Genomic DNA, 21,258 nt, shown 5'->3' on the forward strand with positions numbered 1-21,258 from the left:
GATAATTTTACTTAAAACCCATTCAATTCCAGTAGTGTGAAAAATAGTTCAGTCTAATTGAGAATGGACTATTTTACCCAATATTTGTTTGCTTATTAGATTCTCACAACGTTAATTCAACGACATGGTAATGGAAAACACTATAAAGTCACGCTCCGGAAGTAAAAATCCCATTAATTTTCTCCATGGACGAATTGGTTGTTAACAATAATCATCAGCCATCAGTTCACGTTATTTCAACTTCATTTAAAAAAATCTTGTTTAATATTAGAATTTCTGGTGAAGAACTACACTGCCCATGATGCTGAGGGGAAAAATCCACCAATCAGATAAGAGCTATTATAAGAGATTATTTTGATTACATCATTTGCAGTTCTTCATGGGATTGTAGTTCATACCTTTAATAAAAACGTAAAGTACACTTTGTCATTTGGAAAAAAAATTAATGGGAAAAATACTTCTGGAATAAAGATGGCTGAAAAGTGGTCAGAGCTCTATTGAAATCAATTGTGACTCAAGTGTCTCGTGTGGTCTCATGAGGAGTGCTGTTGTATAATACATGTTAGTGAGTTGTATCCTATGTATGGTTTTTCAAATCAGTCACTCAGCTGTCTATGTAGGCAGTAGACAGCAAGGCAGCTCACTAGGTTTTAAACAAAGCCAGTAGAGGTTGACTGATAGTGGATTTTGCTGATACCGATAACTAAGGTGGTGGAAAAGGCTGATAACCGATTAACCAGCCGATATATGTATATATATATATATTGATTTATAGAATAAACAAATAGTTCTCAGCCTTTCCTTACTATGACAGATACAGACATCGAGGCTAAATTGAATCAAAGTCCAAAATTAATCAAATCCCAAAGCAGTTTATTGTGGAACCAAAATTCCAATAATAACCAGAAAATTAAGATTTGGTGCATAACGTCAGGCTTTTAAATATAAACAAGCCTGAAATACACCGGTGACTTTTATTTAAAAATGACAGAGACTTGGCTCCGTTACAATGCTCTATATGTAAGTATTTAACAAATTACGTTTTTATAGCCTATAATTTCACCAGATGAAGTTTATATATGAGGAATAAAAAAACGAGGAATAAAAAAACGATTGGCATAGATTTTGCCGATGACCAATAGTTCCAAAAAGTAACTTTTGGCACCGGTTAATCGGTAAAACTAATATATTCGTTCTACCGATTAATCAGTGCCTGTGGTTGCTTTTTACGAACTATCTGTGAAAATCAAAAATCTTGTGCCAATATATTGGTCTGTCTCTAAAAGCCACACTCTTCATTTCTTCACTGTTTGGCAACCCTTAAGCAGCAACAGGAAGTACAACCAAACAAGTTTATTCAACCCATGTCCTATTCATCCAAAATCTTCTCTCAGCCTCTTATTCACTGGCACAGAATGAGTTATTGTACATTACCACAGGCTTGTTTGGGGAGCGCTGTAAACACGATGGGTGATCAGACGGTTACATAAACTCTGAGCCCACTGGGTGTGTTATTTTGTAGTTTTGTTTTGCTCATTTTTTAGATAAAAAAAAAATCTTTTTTTTTTTCTGTTAACTACAGTAGCATAAATATTTTATATAATATATTATACTGTAAGCAGAATATTGTGCTGCTCTTGAATGTCGTCTTCTTTATAAATATGGTCTTGTTATTTCAAATATTATATATCATGCCACATTTCAATGGAACAGGATATTTATTTTTATTAATTTTTTACAGTGGTGCAAACCTTTCATGGGATTTGTATGGAGTCCTTATTTTTGACTGTTTGTACACAATTTATAAAAGGTTTATGCTGTTTTTGTATGACCAGTAGGAGTGTGTTTGTGAGTTGTAGATGTTTTATAGGTTTGTTTGATGGATTTGTGTGTTTGTGTGTTTATGTGAGCGGAGGGAAAGCAGGCCCTGCTTATTACAGCGTGAATTGGATTTCACATTGATAAATGTCTTACACCAGGAGATGGGAGAGAGAAAGAGAAGGGCACAGACACCATGCCTGCAGCCTTTTACTTTCTGAAAGTGTCATTCACTGCAAATATGTACAAAGACATTAAGCAAAATGTACAGTAATTGATTATTTACTTATTTTGATTTTGGGTTGAAATATGACCTGGACTTATACCTGACAGGTTTTATGAGATTCATCCACCTGTTTATTTTTTTATTTTATTTTATTTTTTATTTTATTTTTTTGGACTGCAGATGTGTCTCTGTGCTTTCTCTCCACTCTCTTGCTACTCTTCAAGGGTTTTATAAATTTGATTTCTTTCTGTATCTCTTTGTTTGAATGTTTTGTCTGGCTGCTTCAGATTTTTGAGTGATGTACACAGTCCTGCTGCCATCATGACCATATGACTGCACCTCAGCATGATTAATGAGATGATATTGGTTTTTTGATATGCCCCAGTGCTTAACGTAATCTCTTTCTCTCTCTCTCTCTCTGTCTTTGTCTTTTCTTAGCCTAAAGCTCCCAATACAGACTGGAGATATTCAGCATCGCTCAGAGCAGGAATGCAAAGGTGAGACTTGATTGTATTGTTTTCCTTTGAGTATATATTGGATATCTCACTCTAAGGACTTTAAAGTCAACATGAAATGACATTCACAACCCATCTGAATTCCTTAAAGTTACATATATCCGAGTGAAACAGGATGTTCAACAAAAACAGTGTTCCCATGCGTCCTGGAAAACCTGGAATTTTGCAGTGCAGTTTAGAAAAAGTCAAGGAAAATTAGAAAAATACTTAAATGTCCTGGAAAATATTTAAGTGTAATAAAACACTGTGGCTAACATAGTTTTTGTTAAAGACATGGTAATGATCAAGACTCAGGATTGGTGTCAAATACACAAATTTGTATAGTTGCTAACATTGCTGTTGTTTTAACTACAGAAACATTCGAGTTTTAAACCTTAGACAACGATTGACTCTCAGACAATTTTTTAAAAACAATTTTTAATGAGTTCACAACCTGACGTGGTAGCGTGGTTATATGGCCCTTACACCTCATGATGTGAATTTATTTTCAATAATAAATGAACAATCTGAGTCCACTAAAACTGTGGTTGCCACATGTAAGGCCCAATGATTTCTGCAGTGTGAAAAAAAAAAAAAAAAAAAACTACAGAATCACTGAATTCAGTCATAAAAATGCCATTAGCTATAAAACACGGAATGTCTCAGAGTTTGACATATTTTGAATGTTAAATTTTTTTTTAATGCACAAATCAAATTAAAAGTGTCCTAAAAATGTCCTAGTGTGATTATTAAACTGCAAAAGGCTGTGATTAAAAAAAAAAATAAATAAATAAATATATATATATATATATATATATATATATATATATTTAATTTGCATATGCTGTGCACTTCAAATTGAATCTGTGTAATTATTTCAGAAAAAAATAACCATTCGATATCCACAATATTCATCATGACCTCTCCTGTATTTTTGCTAAAAATATTACACCCATTGGGCACATAAAATGTTCTGGAAGCATTGAAAAGAATGGGAACCCTGAAAAAGTAAAAAATGTAGGGAAGGACTTGATTTTATCCATCAACAATTGATTGGTGAAACGTTGTCTATGCGACCAGTGGTTGGAGGGAAGAAGTTGAAAAATAAAAAGTGGTTGTTTTAGAGGCACATCAAGTTGTTATATTTTGATTAAAGGTTACAGAGCAAACACGTCTCTTCTTTCGAATACTGTGCACAGAGCAATAGTGCACAATAAGTCCAGGGTCACTTTTTCATTTGAACTCTACATGTCTTCTCAGAATACATTCTGGTAAAAGGAGAGTATGAAAGAGAAACAATTTTAAGACAGTAATTCCTAGACACTACAGACAGATGTAGTTAGCTAAAAAAAAAAAAAAAAAAAAAAAAAAAAACTTTACTGTTATCGCCATGGAAACTCGGCAATGCACAGACATTAGATTACCCTTAAACCAATGGACCGCAAGCTGCCGTACCTGACCTGTTTTAATGAGCGTTGGGCAGCGTACGGTTATCCACCATTCATACTGAATCGACCAGTGATCTGAATCTTGTACAACGGCTGTTGGATGACTAGTATACAGCTTCTGTTAACGTGAAAGCTGAAGTAGGTCACAGGCGGCGATTTAAGTATTGCCTACAGCCATGTCTACAAAACGATGGCAGCGAAGGACATATCAGACGCATTCACATATGCCAGCCTGTGTGTGTGTGTATGTGTGAATGACCTCAGATCTTCATTAGTGGTACACTGATTTCCTCCTAATTACAGCAGGGTTTAATACGAGCTAATGCAGCCATGCAAATAATCCTCATGCATTAAATCAGATTCCTGTCTCATAATTTATGTACATGGAGAAATCATAGCGAAATTAATTTCACATTTATGGTGCGTTTGCTTTCAGCTTGTTGAGTTTAAGGCAGATTTGTAAGGATTTCATTCAGTAGGTTTGTGTTGAATTAGTGGTGTTTGTTAAGGCAAGCATTACTATTACTATTGCTCATATTTATAAGTATTAAACTTCAGTGTGTAACCCGTCCTGCACCATTTGTGCAACAGACATCAATGATCGATGTCACAATTTGCCTCAATTCATGTGGCTTGTTGAGAAGACATGTATAAGCGATTAGACCTGTGATTTTTGCCAGCTGGACAATAAAACAGGCAAAAAAATCCCTTAGACTTACATTGAAGGAGGGACCTGAGCCATATCTAGGAACCAGAATTGCACAGACTCTTAGAAACCACCTAGAAATGCCATAGCAACCACCTAGAGCACCCTAGTAACCACAAAACAATGTGCTAAAAGCATAAATCGACCAAACTGTAGTAAAGTTAATGCTCAAACCAAGAAAAAACAAAACAAAAACAAAAATAAACTGAATTTAAGATTTGTTCTCTGAAATCAAGTCTTATTAACCTACACGATTTTGCTTTTCAAGTAAATTTGCCTTTTTTTTATGAGCTATAGATATTTTTACTAGACATGAAGACAGAAATACTGATTAAGAAAATGCAGTGATTCATCAGTTATGCTGAAAATATCACACTATAGGTGGACAGATTTTAGACAAAAAAGGTTGATTTTAGGAGGTGATTTTTAGCTTTTCGGCTATAAAGCTTAGAAATAGAAATGCTATGACTGATATGCAGGCAGAGAGGACAGAGGGAAGGAGATTCAGACATGGAGAATGGGGGTGCGAAGGGGGAGGGCGGATGTTTGAACATTAGATGAGGATCATGTATTTGGTCCAGTGTTTCTCATTAATAATGTATTAGTCCTACTGACTTCTGCTTCACAGCTCTTTAAAATGGCTTCCACACACACACACACACACACACACACACACACACAAACACACAAACAGCAGTATCCACCTGACCTTAGACAGCAGACATTCATCAGAGAGAGAGCGATAAACGGTGGCAACTAAAATGGTGGTTATCCACCTCCTCCCTTCTGTTCTGCAGTCATTCTGTCTGCATCTTGATCTCAAAGATGAATATTCTTTATATAAATATGAATACACTTTATGGCATGTTTCATTAATAGCATTAACAAAATGATTAGTGATGTTTGTTGAGTCAAGCATCACTATTACAGTTACTCATGCTCAGTATAGAACACAACAGTGACCGCCCAGTTTTTCAGCCGTCTGGGTTCTGGAAGTATTTTTTCCCATTCATTTCTTCAATAGACTTTTTATAAAATCCTTCATAACAGAGTAGTAAGCCATGAACCAACCACTACAAACCCATGAAGCATTGCGAATGATGTCATTGAATAAAAAAGGAAGTGAATATATAAAACTATTGATTTTAGGTTGCTGATTATAAGTATAGAAACTAATATTCAGATATATACAAATATATAAGTAGTTTAAGGGTGAAGAAGACTGACTCGATTACGTAATTCACAATGCATCATGGGAGCGCGCGGACACTTCGTGGCACGTTTCAAGGGTTTCGTTGGCCGTGGTTCTCTGATTGGTGGATCTTTCTCTGATGTACCATGGGTAATGCAGTTGTGTACCATGAATTCCACTACCAAACACTATTTGTAAACGATGCAGTTGAGATAACCCAGATAGATGGCTCCAACAGAAGCATATACCATCAATGAACAACCACATAGCTCATGGTAGGTCAGTCAGTAAAGGTTTATAAGTTAGCGTTGAAACTCAATTTGTCTGTGGGATAAATGAATGAGATTTTTCCTTCCGGAACCAGACTGTTGCGCTCTATTGAGGAGTAACTAACTAAAAGTAGCAATGCTACTATTATAACTTTATTGTAACTTTTTTTCATATGCGGCAAAGTAGCTGAGGGTGTAATCAAACGTGCTCACCTAAACCATCCTCTCTGGGAAGTCTAAATTATTTAAAATAATTTTAGACAGTTCATGTAAATGAACAAGTTAAAATAAACGTTTCACTTATATTTCGTGTTGGGAACTTCAATTTATTGTGGTGAGTCAGTTCGTTCTAATGTCTTCTTTTTTTGAAGTGAAATATTTAGTTAATTGCTGCTGTTTATCACTATATACTTAAATAAAATAGGCTGTTTGTAGTTTTATTAGTTTATATTCCATAGGTCAATTTAAAGTCACCCTAATTAAACATACCAGGTGATTTGTTTTTAATTCTGCAAGATTGCAGTATTAAATAATATCATCGGATTTTTATATGTATAAACCAGTGGCGGGCCGTGCATTTAAAGTCTAGGCCTTCAGTGTGATTCGTGCCATTAAGAAAACACAGTTTCACAATGAATAAGACACCCTATGCTTTTGGGCATCATACATTATGTTGCAGCTAACTAGTAATACCAATTTACATTTTAAAAACACATCCACGCACGAAAGCCAGAACTTGAAACAACACTTAATGCTCAAGCAAGCCTAATTTTAACTGCAGCATGACTGTTCTGTGAAATGAACGTCAAAAATCATAATTTGTCATATGAATCTACCAAGGAGGTCTATAATACCTGGAAAAATCTATCTAATAATATTTGCGATTTAAATATTGCTTGCAATAAATTTCGTTTCATCAGGGGACACGGTTATGCTGCATTCCATTCAAGTCGGATGTGGGATATTCCTACTTGATATCTCCGACCATAAATGCATTCCATTCCCCGATATTCGGAACTGCAACGCTCCCGTTAGCTTAGCAGGGGTTTGACTCTCATTAGAGATGTCTCCTAGCAACCCAACTGATAAACAATGTTGCAGCGCTAGCATTTGTGCTTCAGGTGTACGATTATCAAAAGAGATTATAATGTTTTATACACCTGTTTCTGCAGGCGTCTGTTTAACAAGCTTTAATATCATGTAATGTGGAAACGAACTCATTTATCGATATTACTTAATAAAGTGAATGTTTATCACTTACTTTGTATATCTCCCTGAGTGTGGACATGTTTGTGTGACATCATGCCCCTGCATCTCGGTGAAATCGGAGTTGAGAATTTCTGCAAGAGCCTACAAGTTGTAATTCAGACTTCAAGATGCATTCCACTGCACTTTTCCTAGTAGGAAGTTGGAAAATCTGACTGTCCGAGTTGAATGGAACGCAGCACTACTTTTCAAAACTTGATCCGACACTGAATTCTCAAGCAGACTAATTTACACTTAGAAAACTCCTGATGTTGCTATAACAATGCAAAAAGCACTTACCTATTTACTTGAAGTGAAAATCAGTCCTCCTCTCCTGTTTAATTAATCAATCACATGGTCATGCAGAACATCTTGTGTTTTTAAATCCATAAGGATCTGTTTCTCAACGGCAATAGCAGCAGTGATGACAGCCGACTCGTCAGCAAGATCTCGCGCTCTTCGCTTTTTAAATTACATCACTTAAAGTGTAATTGCGTCACTCAAGGCCAGCTAGAAGGCCTCGACCGGGACATATCCTAAAGACCACACCCACCAAGAACAAATAAATCAATCTGATTGGCTGATGAATCTGACAATCTGACTTTAGTTGCTCATTCATTTGCACTGTTGAGGGATTCTGTGGAAATTCTGAAGGCCTGATGGGGTGGAGCTCAGACTCATGTGTTGCTTCGGGCATGTGATTTGTGAAACAGTTGTCACACTTTGCTTATAAGCATCAAGGAATAAATTCTGACTTGATAAACTTTTCATTTTTCTCTTTGTTTGTAGATTAATTAAGAATGGAAAGCGATTAAAAATACATAGGCAAAAAGGTGATTGAGAATGAAAGGGTGAAAAATATTTATATATTTGGCATGTTACGCCAGCAGAGAAGGCTTTGCCGGCCCTGTGAATTCGCCCTGGTATAAACACTTTTTCTTATTTAAATAATTTAAATGTAGTTAGCATCTTTTTGTTTGTAGCTTGTTGTGTAGCTAACTACTTTTTAAAAGTAGTTTGACTGTAGTTTAACTACTTTAAGTTATGAGTAGCTTGTAGCTTGGGAAGCTAGAGTTTCAAAGTAGCTTACCCAATACAGATATGCTTAGAATGATTAACCCGAAAGTATTTGCAACTCATCTCACACCATTTGGGCTACAGACATAACTGATACCTCATATAGTGCTGCTTGTTGAGGAAAGGTGTGCTATTACTTTTCTAAGTAATCAGACTTACAATTTTTGCCAGATGATAAAACAAGCAAAAAATCCCATAGATTTACATTGAAGGAGGGACTTGAGCCATATCTAGAGATTATGATATCGAGAGATACTTCAACAAGTCCAAAACATTTATCAACAGAAGCATTTAACAGCCACCCTCTGGAAATGTTTTTTCCCCTCACCTCTCTTTGTTTTGGTGGCTGATAGTGTGATGTTCAGGAGCGACCAGGCACACCTCGTGTTTTCATCCGCTCTGAGCTCAGTGAGCTAATCCTGCTTTAGCACACTTTCAGCTGAACTGCACAGCTTCAGAGAGAACATAAACAGCGATAACAAACTCTATTCTGAGAACCAAAACAGCCTGGTTTGATTTTCAGCCTCTGTAGCTGTGACGTATTTAGAATATTTTAGACCTTTTTTACTGTTGATGCAGAAATGTGGGTGTGTTTCAGAGGCAGAGCAAGTTATTGCATTTTGTTGAAAGATTACAAAGAAATGTTTTTTTTTATTTGGAATAATGTGCACCAATATATCTTGCACAGTCAGACCAAGAACATGTATTTAGAAAGTAAATGGGGTCCATTTCTATTTCATGCCACCTTTAAATGTCTGTCTAAAGTCAATAAACTCTGAACATGCACCTTTTCCCTGTGTGTGTGTGTGTGTGTGTGTGTGTGTGTGTGTGTGTGTGTGTGTGTAGGCAGGTTTGGGTGGTTTACGAGGAAAAAAATGTAGGTTACAAACTGGTAATTACAAGGGTTTTATGCTATAAATGTGGTTTATGAGGACATTTCTAGTATCCCCATAATTCTAATCGCTTAAACATACTAAACGGGGGCCTGGGAAGCTCAGCGAGTAAAGATGCTGACTACCACCCCTAGAGTCACGAGTTCGAATCCAGGGCGTGCTGAGTGACTCCAGCCAGGTCTCCTAAGCAACCAAATTGGCCCGGTTGCTAGGGAGGGTAGAGTCACATGGGGTAACCTGCTTGTGGTCGCTATAATGTGGTTCTCGCTCTCGGTGGGGCACGTGGTGAGTTGTGCGTGGATGCCGTGGAGAATAGCATGAATCCTCCACACACGCTACGTCTCCGTGGTAACGCGCTCAACAAGCCACGTGATAAGATGCGCAAATTGACTGTCTCAGACGCGGAGGCAACTGAGATTCGTCCTCCGCCACCCGGATTGAGGCGAGTTACTACGCCACCACGAGGACTTAGAGCACATTGGGAATTGGGCATTCCAAATTGGGGAGAAAAGGGGAAAAAAAAAACACACATTAAACTATGTTTTTTGGAAAATTTAAAAATGCAGAACGTTTTTTTGGGAGGGTTAGGTTTAGGGGATAGAAGCTATAGTTCCTACAGTATAAAAATCATTATGTCTATAGAGAGTCCTCATGAGGATAGCCGCACCAGTGTGTGTGTGTGTGTGTGTGAACTCTTGGGTGTGAAATTTCGAGTTCAAGAATGTAAGCTTTAATCTTTTAGGTGTGTGAGTGTGCAGGGTAGAGTACGGTCTAATCCTTAATCTCTAATCCAGGCTTCTGGATTCCAATTGTCGCGACAGACCTACATAAACCCCGGCTCAGTCATTCACCCCAGTTCACAGTCGCACACCAACACATACACAACTACCAAACATATTCTGATTTAGGTCCACACTTTTTCCTCTTATAATTTAAGACATAATTTACAGGCAAATACAGTATATGCTTTGAGTCATACAGTGAGGTCCCAACATTTTGAGACCACTTTTAAAATTGCTTCTATTATGCATGTTTTTTTTTTCTTATTTAATACAAGTGCAAAAATTATGTAATCAGCATAACAATTTGAGTAAAAAGTAAAATGTGTTTTAAACTGTGCATGAATTTAAGACTGTCTTTGTATGTAGGTGCGTTTACTATAATAAGAGCATGCAATTAAGATGACATGAACAAAATCTGGTGGTTTGAGAATGTTCCAAAGAGCACCTTGTTTGCTTCAGTGAAAGCATGAAAATCTGAGTTACAAAGAGTCAACATGATCAATATCACTTATTGCTTACATTTGATTTGTGACCTAGAAATGCTGCAGAATCTTAAATATGTCTTCCTTGTTTTATCTAAATCATTTTAATCCTAAAACATTCTGTTAAAGTTTTAGAAATCTGAAATTTTCAATGTGGTCTCAGACTTTTGGACCCCATATTTTAAGTTTTATGGTGAAATGCACGAGACAATCTGCAGCAATCTGAAATGTTTACTGCGATTTGCTTAAGTGAGGTGGGGAGTTTTTTGAGCACACTAAAATGTATGACTCAAGATTTGTGAACTGATACTGAAAAATCTAACTATGTATACTTTAATTATTATAAATCAAATTATCTTTATATTGGGGGCTTTTCTCAACAATATTGATATATGCAATTAATTTTGATTAATTTAAGTAAATAATAATTCATTGTAATCGATTGATGAATATCCCATTTTAACTATTTTCTCTTCTATGTGTTTGTATGTGTAGCTCGGTCCATATGGAGGAGTCATCCGTGATGCAGGGAGCTCAGGGAGTTCTCGTCCAGAACTGGCCTACCGTGTCCAGCGCAGCCGGTAAGATGTGGGAACTCAAATCTTGAAGAGCGAGTCTGCCAACCCGATCTCATGAAAAGTCGTACACAATTTACGAGTTGGGTATTTCATAGGGTCTCGCACGATGTTGTTCACATAAACTCGTAGGACTTCATCACGTGCAAATGGCCGGATGTCTAATGCGGAAGTAAGCGCGAGTTCTGCGCACGAGGCGTTAAGGACATACTTATTAATATTATGCCCTTACCCAAACTCCTTATCTAAACTTAACCAATCAGTAGAGTGTGTAAACATGATAGGAAGCTGTTGTGTGACAGAAGCAAGTAATTGTCCCGTATTAGATGGAAACAATGTCCAGCGACGTCATCGGCTGTAGTGGAAGTCGTTGGAATTCAAACGAGTGCAGTCGCACAATATCATACGAATTAGCCAAATTTAGACAAGCCGTACGAATCCTGACGATTTCGCCATGAGAGTGTGCTGAGTCTGCCCATATAGGAAGGAAAAATCACAATTGAGATCTTGTTTAAAATCAGCTGTTTCTCCTTGACACCAATTAGATTAAATAGAGAACAAAGGGAGACTTTTGCTGAACCTAGGGTCAGAGATCTTAACAATATCTTAAACTGTGCTTAGATTTACCAAGCTGCCAAAGTCTTAATCCAAAGTCACAGATCACAAAATAAATGTACATTTATGCATTCGGCAGACACTTTTATCTAAAATTATTTGCAGTACATTCAGAGTATACAGTACATATTATCAGAATGTGTATTTCCTGGGAACCAAACCAATGACCTTGACGTTGCTAGTGCCATGCTCTACCAGTTAAACTGAACAATTGTCTCATTTCTCATTCCATTTGTATTTCTCATAGGAATTTTTTTGAGACACATCTGATACTTGAATGACATATACATCAAGTTGATACTTGAATGACACATAACTAAGATCACAGTTGAATCTTCTGAGCTATGACAGAGCAATAAAACCTTCCTCTAGGAGGTCTAGCAGGACTATCACACTTTCTCTCTCAGTCTCACTGGTATTGCCCCCCCAGAACCATCACCACATCACTTTATTTCTCCCATCCTGATTCTCGAGGCTCTTTGTTTCTGTCTTGCATTCTCTCTAGCATTATTTCACTCACTCGCTTGCTTTCCCTACAGTCTCTCCTGTGTTGGCCTCTTTTGCTGAGTTGCTCTGCTGCAGTCATTCAGGAATGGATGAATATGACCTATATGAAGCTTCTTTAGGAAACCCAGCTGAGCAATTCAGAGTGCAAATCTATATAGCACAAAGAACCTACTGCATTACATTAATGATACCACAGTCTGTCTATCGTGCCACATAAAACAATAATGCAAATACGTATTGATGACATTGCCACTCAAAAATGCCAGTGTTAAAGAAAAAGTTCACTTCTAAATTTTTCACTGCCATGTCATTTTGATCCTGTATTATAAGGAAAACAAAAGGAGAGATATTAGGTAAAATGTCCAAGCTTCAGGTTTCCCCATACAATAAAAGTGGAAAGTGATTTTTTTACTGCCAAGCTCCAAAAAAGACATAAAAACACCATTAAATATCCTATCAGTATGACACATTCCCTATATTCCAAATCTTCTGAAGCCAAACGAGAATTTTATATGAGGAACAGACCACAGTTTAAGTTGTTATTCACTGATAATCTTCCACACATTTGTGGTCACGTTTTCAAACTTGCCACGTTGCGATCGCTCACGTGACACGCGAGAACCAATGGTGTTTGCTGCTGACGTCAAACCTAGTATAACACTTCTAAAGGCACCATTTTTTTATTTAACACATGCAAATTAATGTGTTTGAGATCTGACACTTCAAATTTGTATCTTTTCTTCACACAAAGCTGTTAAATGGCTTTAGAAGTCTTGGAATATAGTGTATAGTGGGATATCTTCGTGATATTTTAATGGTGCTTTTTGGAACTTGACAGTATAAATCACCATTCACTTCCGTTGCATGATAACAAGCTATGTTGTATTGTGTGTGTCACTGAAGATGGAAAATAAAATGGGGTCCTAATGGCATGAGGGTAAGTAAATGATAACAAAATGAGTGAACTATTTCTTTAAAACTGGCATTATAAATATGATTTAATTTTCAAATATTGTATTTCTATACATGTTTCCACATAGTCAGATCACAATGCTTTTAGTGCTGATTTTTTACGTTGGATTAGCTTGCTCAGGTGGCCTATCATAGCTATGTGATGAAGAAGAGAGTGACACCAATTTCCACAGCTCTGACCAGATCAAGCACAAATCCAGTTTATCAGCTGAAAGAAGAAATGACACAGTCAGAGGGGATGCAAAGGTTATCTGTGAAAGCAAGAGAGACAAGCTCGGCGACTGAGAGCACGGCTAAAGCACGGAGAGATGACTCGATTAGCAGATGAATGTTTATAATGGTCAGCTCAGACTATTTCAACACGCACACTTTCTTCCTCACAGTGGAGACAGTTATTCATGTTGATTAATCCACAATATTAGATTCTATCTCCAATCTCTCCATTTACTCTCTCTCTCTCTTTTGAACTTCAAATAATTGATGAATCGCCCCATAGAGGACAAAGTCTAGGTTATTAATCGCCGATGACCACACACTCAAAGACAATGCTAACAATATAAACAGATCACCATGGCATTACCACATGCATCTGGCCAAAAGAAATTAAGATAAAGTAAAAAACAAATTAGGGTAGAAGCAACAAGCACAGGCTTACAATAACAAATTGCATTATAATTGAGTCAGCTGGAGGCTAGCATGTAGAGCTATATAATATTAATGTGGCCTACTGTAGAATTTTCTGTCGAACAAATAAAGAATCAGTTACGCGAATGTGATGAATTTTGGCATTAAGTGGTTGACATACAATTTTAAGCAGAGTCATGCTGTAATTCATTTAAAACAATATTTTATTTTATATATATATATATATATATATATATATATATATATATATATATATATAATTATTATACATGTAGTTTTTTACAATCTCGTGTTAATTTGAGAAACTACACTATAATCTGTATGCTTTGCCTTATATATATATGTATACATTTTAACCTAAAATCTTGATGTTGAATTTATAAAATAATTAATGGACAAAATAAATATAGTTATACAGAGTTGCTCTCTGATTGGATGTTTCGAATCATAAACCTCTCAACCCTTTTGTCTAGTTTCACTTCCCAGGTCACAAAGGTCATAAGTAGGGACCTGGCATAATTAATGAATATTCAGTTTCCTCATTAGCACACGTTGAGCACACGGATGTCCATGTTGAGGCCACACCCTCTCAGATGGATTGATGATGTGATTTCTGGAGGTGTTCAGAGTAATGGAAGTCATTTAGATTCAGTAAGATGAAAGTGAGAGAAAGGACAAAACGGGTGAAAATATGGGGGTGATTAATGAGCAATTTGTTCTAATTAAGTCTGTGTTGATGACCCCAAAAGCCAAGAAATAAGCCTCTTTAGATGTTCGCTCTCTTTCTCTCTATTTCTTCCTTTTCACCTTTTGTCTGTCTCGATTACAAACTCATTTACAAGCTGCCTAATTTGAGGTGCTGCTCAGCATTTTACACTAAGACGTTGTCATCATTGTCATCATTTACTCACCCTTATGTCATTCCAAACCGTTATGACTTTTGCATACAGTGACAACAGGTTGTTAAACTTAAAAAAGGACAAAAAAGCAAGTAAATGTACTCTATATGACTCGTATGAACTGATGCCAGCACCAACCGTCAGACAGTGGATACTTCGATGGACACTGCCTGAAACATGGACTTAAAATGGACTCCACCAGAAATTAATCTGCAACAAGCTTACAGTCGAACTGCAGTGCACCTTACTGACCTCTGCCTGCATCACCTTGGTTAAAGGATGGACTGAACTCTTAAAATGGAATATGTAAATAATAAATTAATTGCAGCCTTTATCAGCCAAATAACAATAGACAATGCATCTGATTGCACTTCCGCAGTTAATTAAGAATGTAAATCCTAAGACTTTAGTCATTAATCTTACAGTTAATACAATATATTTTTGTTTAGACATTTGCCCCAACACTAACTTAGTTTACTAATTTTAACCCTTGTGCGTCAATTTAAAAAAGTTACTCAGAGGTCCTTGGAGGACAAAAATGTCTGCATCAAAAAACTGCCATAATAATATTATATATATATATATATATATATATATATATATATATATATATATATATATATATATATATATATATTATTTTCCACTTTCAATGAGTAATTTTTTTTTTTTACCAACATCAGTCCTGATCATAACTACCAAATATTGATTCATTTTCAGGATTTTAACCCTTTAAATGCCAGTTTGTTTATATAATGCCACTGTTGTTTTTTTACACACACACACACACACACACACACACACATTTCTCAATACACACATACAAAACACATGCTGACATCCATTCCAACACACCCACACAATTTTAGCTGCATCATTTATTCAACCGGCCTGCAGTGCTCTATAATACAGCAAACAGGAAATAGGAAAAAAAGCATGTATTTGCTCCATAGGCCAAACATGAGAAAAATTGCGCCGTCTAGTGGAAAATATTAAAAATGTAATAAGCCAGGGCTCTGGAATGAAAGCATAATATCACAGAATTCATGATTTTTTGTTTCAGTGGGGACATTTTTGTCCTGAAGGTCCTGAGTGTAACTATTTTGTGTACACAGTGTATTATAGATATATTATAGAAACTGAGGTTGAAATATCAAAATTCCCCCAAAAATACACACCTTTGGCAAAATGTATGCCGTTGGCATTAACACAGCCAAAATGATCGAAAAAGCAAAAATGAAAAAGACAAAAATGTCCCGAAGGTCACACAAGGGTTAAATCTTGACTTGTGCTACACATAAATAACTAATCTTGGAATTATATTCATGTTGTTAGCCAGAGGGGAGCTGGCCCCCACAGTGAGTCTGGTTTCTCCCAAGGTTATTTTTCTCCATTAACCAACATCTTATGGAGTTTTGCGTTCCTTGCCACAGTCGCCTTCAGCTTGCTCACTGGGGGTCTAAATATGAATATGATTATTTTCTATTATTTATTTTAAGGCAAAATTTACAATCATGTCTTTTTTTTTAAACCACACTTTTATGACTTGAAGACATTACTATAGTACAGGTTGTTCTGTTAAATCATAATTTTCTGTAAAGCTGCTTTTAAATAATGTGTGTTGTGAAAAGCGCTATACAAATCAAAATGACTTGACTTAACTCATGCGCTATATTACAAGTCTTCTGAAGTCATACTATAGCTTTGTGCTAGGATCAGACTGAAATTTTAGTTGTTATTGTCTGAAAAACTCCACTATAATTCTCAAATCTCATTCACACTTCTGTATGTTTAAGCGTTACATCATGCGATCGTTTATGTGACATGTGAAAACCAATGCCATTTGGCATCACTGATATCAAACCTGGCATAAAGCATTGTCACGGGGCAGGTTGCACAGCATTTGACGATAAGATTTGAGAGCTGCGGTAGAGTGAATGATTTTTAGTGAATAATGACTTAAATTTCCTCACACAAAGCTGTCATATGTATTCAGAAGACTTGGAGTGTAGGGCATGAGTTGTATAGTTTAAAAAAAAATAATCTTGTATGATACTTCAATGTTTCTTTTTAGAGCCAGGTAGCCCTGGTCAGAATGTACTTTCTTTTATGGAAAAAAACATAGTGGAAATTGTTTAAAACCTCTCCTTTTGTGTTCCATGGAAAGAAAGACACATGTTTAGAACAACATTTCTTTTTGGATGATCTAGCTCTTTAAAACAAAAAGGCATTGGAACTGAGCTACATCAATGGGGTGAAGTCAGATAATGCTTTAGAGGTAAATGGCAGTTTAAGCGATTCGTTTAAACAGTCTGTGGTGGTGCAAAGTAATACCGATTTGAATTATGGTGTGGTGGTGGTTTGTGTTGTATTAAACTGTGGCTCTGCATTTTAATGAGCTTCATTTTAGCTCTGGCGTACAAAACACTGTCAAAGCCAACTCCCCTGTCTCTCTCTCTCTCTCTGTGTGTTTGCGTGAGGCAGATGGGCAAAACCACCAATGCGTAGATCAACAGAATTATATTAATGCAATGAGAAAAGAGCATGTTACCACTCTTCCTCTGTCTGCCTCTCATCTTCTGTATCTCTCTATTTCTTGTTGTTTTCTCTCAAATGGGAGTGTGTGAACGAGAACCCGTGGTATAGAGGCAGAGGGCAGGTAGACAGCCGCCCAAAGGTACAAAAGATAGAAAGTGACAATGAGAATGAAAAGAGTGACTGAGGGAGAGAGTGAAAGGGGAAACAGAGAGATGGAGACAAATGGGAGCTGTGACTGCCTCTGTTGCTAGGGGAGGTAAGTATATGACCATTAGAGAGAAAGAGAGAGAGCGTTCTGTATTAGTTTCCATCATAGTCTCTGCCACAGCCCGAGTTCACCAGAGGAGGCAGTTTCCATGGCAACCATTCATAGCACGAACAGGGTGCTAAAAGTAGAGGGAGGGTGAGAGAGAAACGAGTGGAGGAAAGATGCAAAATGGAGAGAAAAAGAGGAGAGGTGTGGCCCAACAAAAAGAGAGTTAACAGACTGGTGCGTAAAATAAAATAGATGAATAAAACTGTGTGTGTCAGAGAGGATGAAGGATGGGTGAAAAAAAGACAAATATAAGAAGCATGTTTGTTGTTCTACTACAGAGGCAGATAGCAGGTCCTACCCGGTCGCATAACATGTCGTAATAAAAGAATGAAATGGCGAAATCGTAAGAAATGCGTACAAAACTTTTACTCCAAAAGAGAAAAATAAACAAACCAACTATTAATGTTTTTATGATTTTTCCTTAAGATTAACCCATAACCCAAACCTAAACCTAACCATGATTTTTATACAGATTAAAGAAAATATCAGGGTTTGGAATGATACAGAGGAAGTGTATTACAGATTATTGATATACATCAATCATTTGTTCATCAGTTATTTCATAAATAAATTTGGGCTGCGTTCACAAGTTTGTTGACAGACATTTCCTTTCTCAACATAAAGTGCTAGAACGATAGCTAACATTTTATTTGCTGTATTGTATTGATTTAAATACTGTTTGTTGATTGCTTGGTCTCTTTGTGAATAAACGTGCTACACAAAGGCAGCGGTTATTTACATTAAGTGTAAAAAATATATTAACAGATCAGTCATTTAGTTGGCACTTCTATCCAAAGCGACTTACAAATGAGGAATACAGTGGCAAAGCGAATGTGGATAAGTGTTGCAAATGTTGCACTAAGTACTAAGTAATGGTAGATACTTTTTACACCAATTGTAAATGGCAACAAGCAGCATATTGGATGTACAAAGAGCAAATAGAAAATCAGTTTGCATAAAAGGTAAATTGTCTGATCAATATTGGGCAATTTTAATGAAAATAAAAATAGCTGATCTTGCCAACAAGATCAGCTATTTGCGCATAGTGTAAACAGGCATTGACGCACACAAATGCTGCAGAGAGAGGGATGGATGGATAGATAGATAAATGGATGGGTGGATGAGTGTGACCTATCCTGAGCTGCCTGTTTAAAGATCATCTCTGCAGGTGAGCCAACTTGCACAGCCCACAAGCTCGCATTTCAGCAACATTGCCATATGGTGCACAGAAACACATGTCCACAATCCAGCACACAAACACTTATTTGTGATGCAATACTAAAACACTTATGCACAATCCAACACTATGCTATACTTGATGCAATAGACGCACTTACTCCAGTTTCCCCAAATCAAACATATTAGATACAAAAGACTTCCTGTATCTTAACTGGTAGTGCATGGCACAAGCAATGCCACGGTCATTGTTTTAATTCCCAGGAAACACATATTTTGATCAAATGTATACCTTGAATGCACAGTAAAATGCTTTGGATGTCAAATGCATAAGTCAATGAACGTATAATTTACAGAATGTAAAATACACAAAATACATTGCCCATTATAAACAATACATGGTATAATATCTTAGATAGTCACCACTATGATAAACATTTAGGAGATAAGTGTTTTAGCTCTCACATCAATCAGTCACAGAGGAACGGCTGTGTAGAAGTATGTGTGTGTGTGTGTGTGTGTGTGTGTGTGTGTGTGTGTGTTGTAGGTCTAGTGGAATTTTCCAGAACATGCCAGGGGCTTTAGTGAGCTCAAGAGGGTAAACTCAAGACAATCTCTGTCTCTTATTTTTCTATATATTTATATCTAATATCTATGTCTAAATATGTTGTTTGGGAAATGTGTGTTTTTCAGGCTTGTAACCTACAGTATACTGTAGATGCGGAGATGCTGAGATGGAGAATGTATATTTTGTATATTGTATAGTATCTCAACATCTCATCTCTACAGCCCTTAAAGACAATTTCCCATCCCCTCTTAATGGTTTATTAACGACTTTGAAAATTACAGCATTAATCTCATATTAGCCAGTATTCTCATTTGACAGAGCAGAACTCTCTTTCACATCCATGCATACACACACACTGCTGTCTTGGCACGCTCTTGAGAAAGCTGCGTGTACCATCTGGCACAAATTTGATCAGGATTACTAGAGCTTGACTTATCAAGGTGTGCCACTCACACACACCAACTGGATTTATAATGTGCAGACAATCAGTAATGCATGCATATATCTAATTATCATCAAAAAACACAAATTATTTGTTATTATTATACACAACTGTAAGTTGCATTCATTTAATTTAAAAGCAAACAGTAAATAGCAAACTACTGTTGTGAAACTTCACAGACAGATAGATAGATGCAAGAGGTTAAACACAAATCTTCTGTCATCTGCTGTTACATGCACATACTATGCTACAAAAGCACTGAGTGTTGTGGTTTCATCTAAACAAACCCATAATTCCTCGCCTCTGCAGTGCTGCTCAGAAATCTGCTCCTTCAGGAGTTTAGCGTCAAAGTTTGCCTCGTATTTCATCCTCAAACTCCCTCTGCTTCTCTTCCTATTCTGCATAATGTAAGCTAGTTCTGCAATCTACTGCCCTAACAAATAGAAAGACAGAGAAATATACAGAGAGAAAATAGGAGAGAGTCGGTGGATGGTTGTTTTCCTGATGATTAGACAATTCGATTTTCTCCACATAACCTTTTTATGAGCTGAGTCTTTCACTGGCCATAATAATCAGACCATCATTTCCGTTGTGCAGCTTATTAAGCCTGTGCCATTATCTGCCAGTCAGACGTGCGCGTGTCTTTAAGACTGCATTACACAAAAGGTCAAGGGGACAGAGAGATACGAAGGGGAGGTGGCGGGGAGGTGTTTTTATTACAACAGGATGTGACATGCAGTGTTGGGGAAGCTAACAGCACCAAACGGAAATGCAAAAATAATCATTGTTTACAAACAGCTTTCCCAAAATATTCCCAGAGTCTACCACTGGTTGTCAAACAGATTGTTCCACCCCAAACTCCATTGGTTGAGCCAATGTCACTGTGTTGCACTGGTCAGGATCCTCAAACAACCAGAGCAATGTTTTGAAAGCACCAGAGACACAATATTTAACGATTTGGGGGATTTTACCTACTTATAGTTGTCTGTGCACATTAAAATGGGATTGAAGAAGGTAATTTAAAATTTAAATATTTAGACATCAGTTTTAAACCGCAGTCAAGCTAACCTTTTAAAACGGGCTATTTAAAGCTGAAGTATGTAACTTTTTCTGTGTTAAACTTCCTCCTATCTCAACTAAAGACATTTATTAGTAAGCCATTTATAGGCTAATTATAAAACTGTAAACACTGTGTTTCTGCTGCCCTATGCTCTGTTTGACCCACTTAGACCTGCCCCAACAAAATACTCAACCAATGGCGTGAGTTGGGGGCGGGACTATCTCTTTGTTTGACCAATGTCAGATGGGAGGCCTATTCAGAAAGCTGTTTTGAAAACAACGTTTATTTTTGCAACTCCATTTGGTGGAGCTAG

The 21,258-nt window shown here is 36.8% G+C and overlaps 1 protein-coding gene across 1 annotated transcript in view; it reads left to right on the forward strand.

Moving 5' to 3' along the window:
• The window catches only part of LOC127413161 (protein dachsous-like), an 81,841-nt gene that overhangs the window by 53,479 nt on the left and 7,104 nt on the right, over positions 1-21,258 (forward strand). Inside the window, exons 8-9 of the mRNA XM_051650042.1 lie at positions 2,483-2,541; positions 11,128-11,213. Coding sequence (XP_051506002.1) covers positions 2,483-2,541; positions 11,128-11,213 — 145 coding nt within the window. The remainder of the gene's footprint in view (positions 1-2,482; positions 2,542-11,127; positions 11,214-21,258) is intronic.

This window comes from Myxocyprinus asiaticus, chromosome 22 (genome assembly GCF_019703515.2).
Source record: "Myxocyprinus asiaticus isolate MX2 ecotype Aquarium Trade chromosome 22, UBuf_Myxa_2, whole genome shotgun sequence".
Taxonomy (NCBI): Eukaryota; Metazoa; Chordata; class Actinopteri; order Cypriniformes; family Catostomidae; genus Myxocyprinus; species Myxocyprinus asiaticus.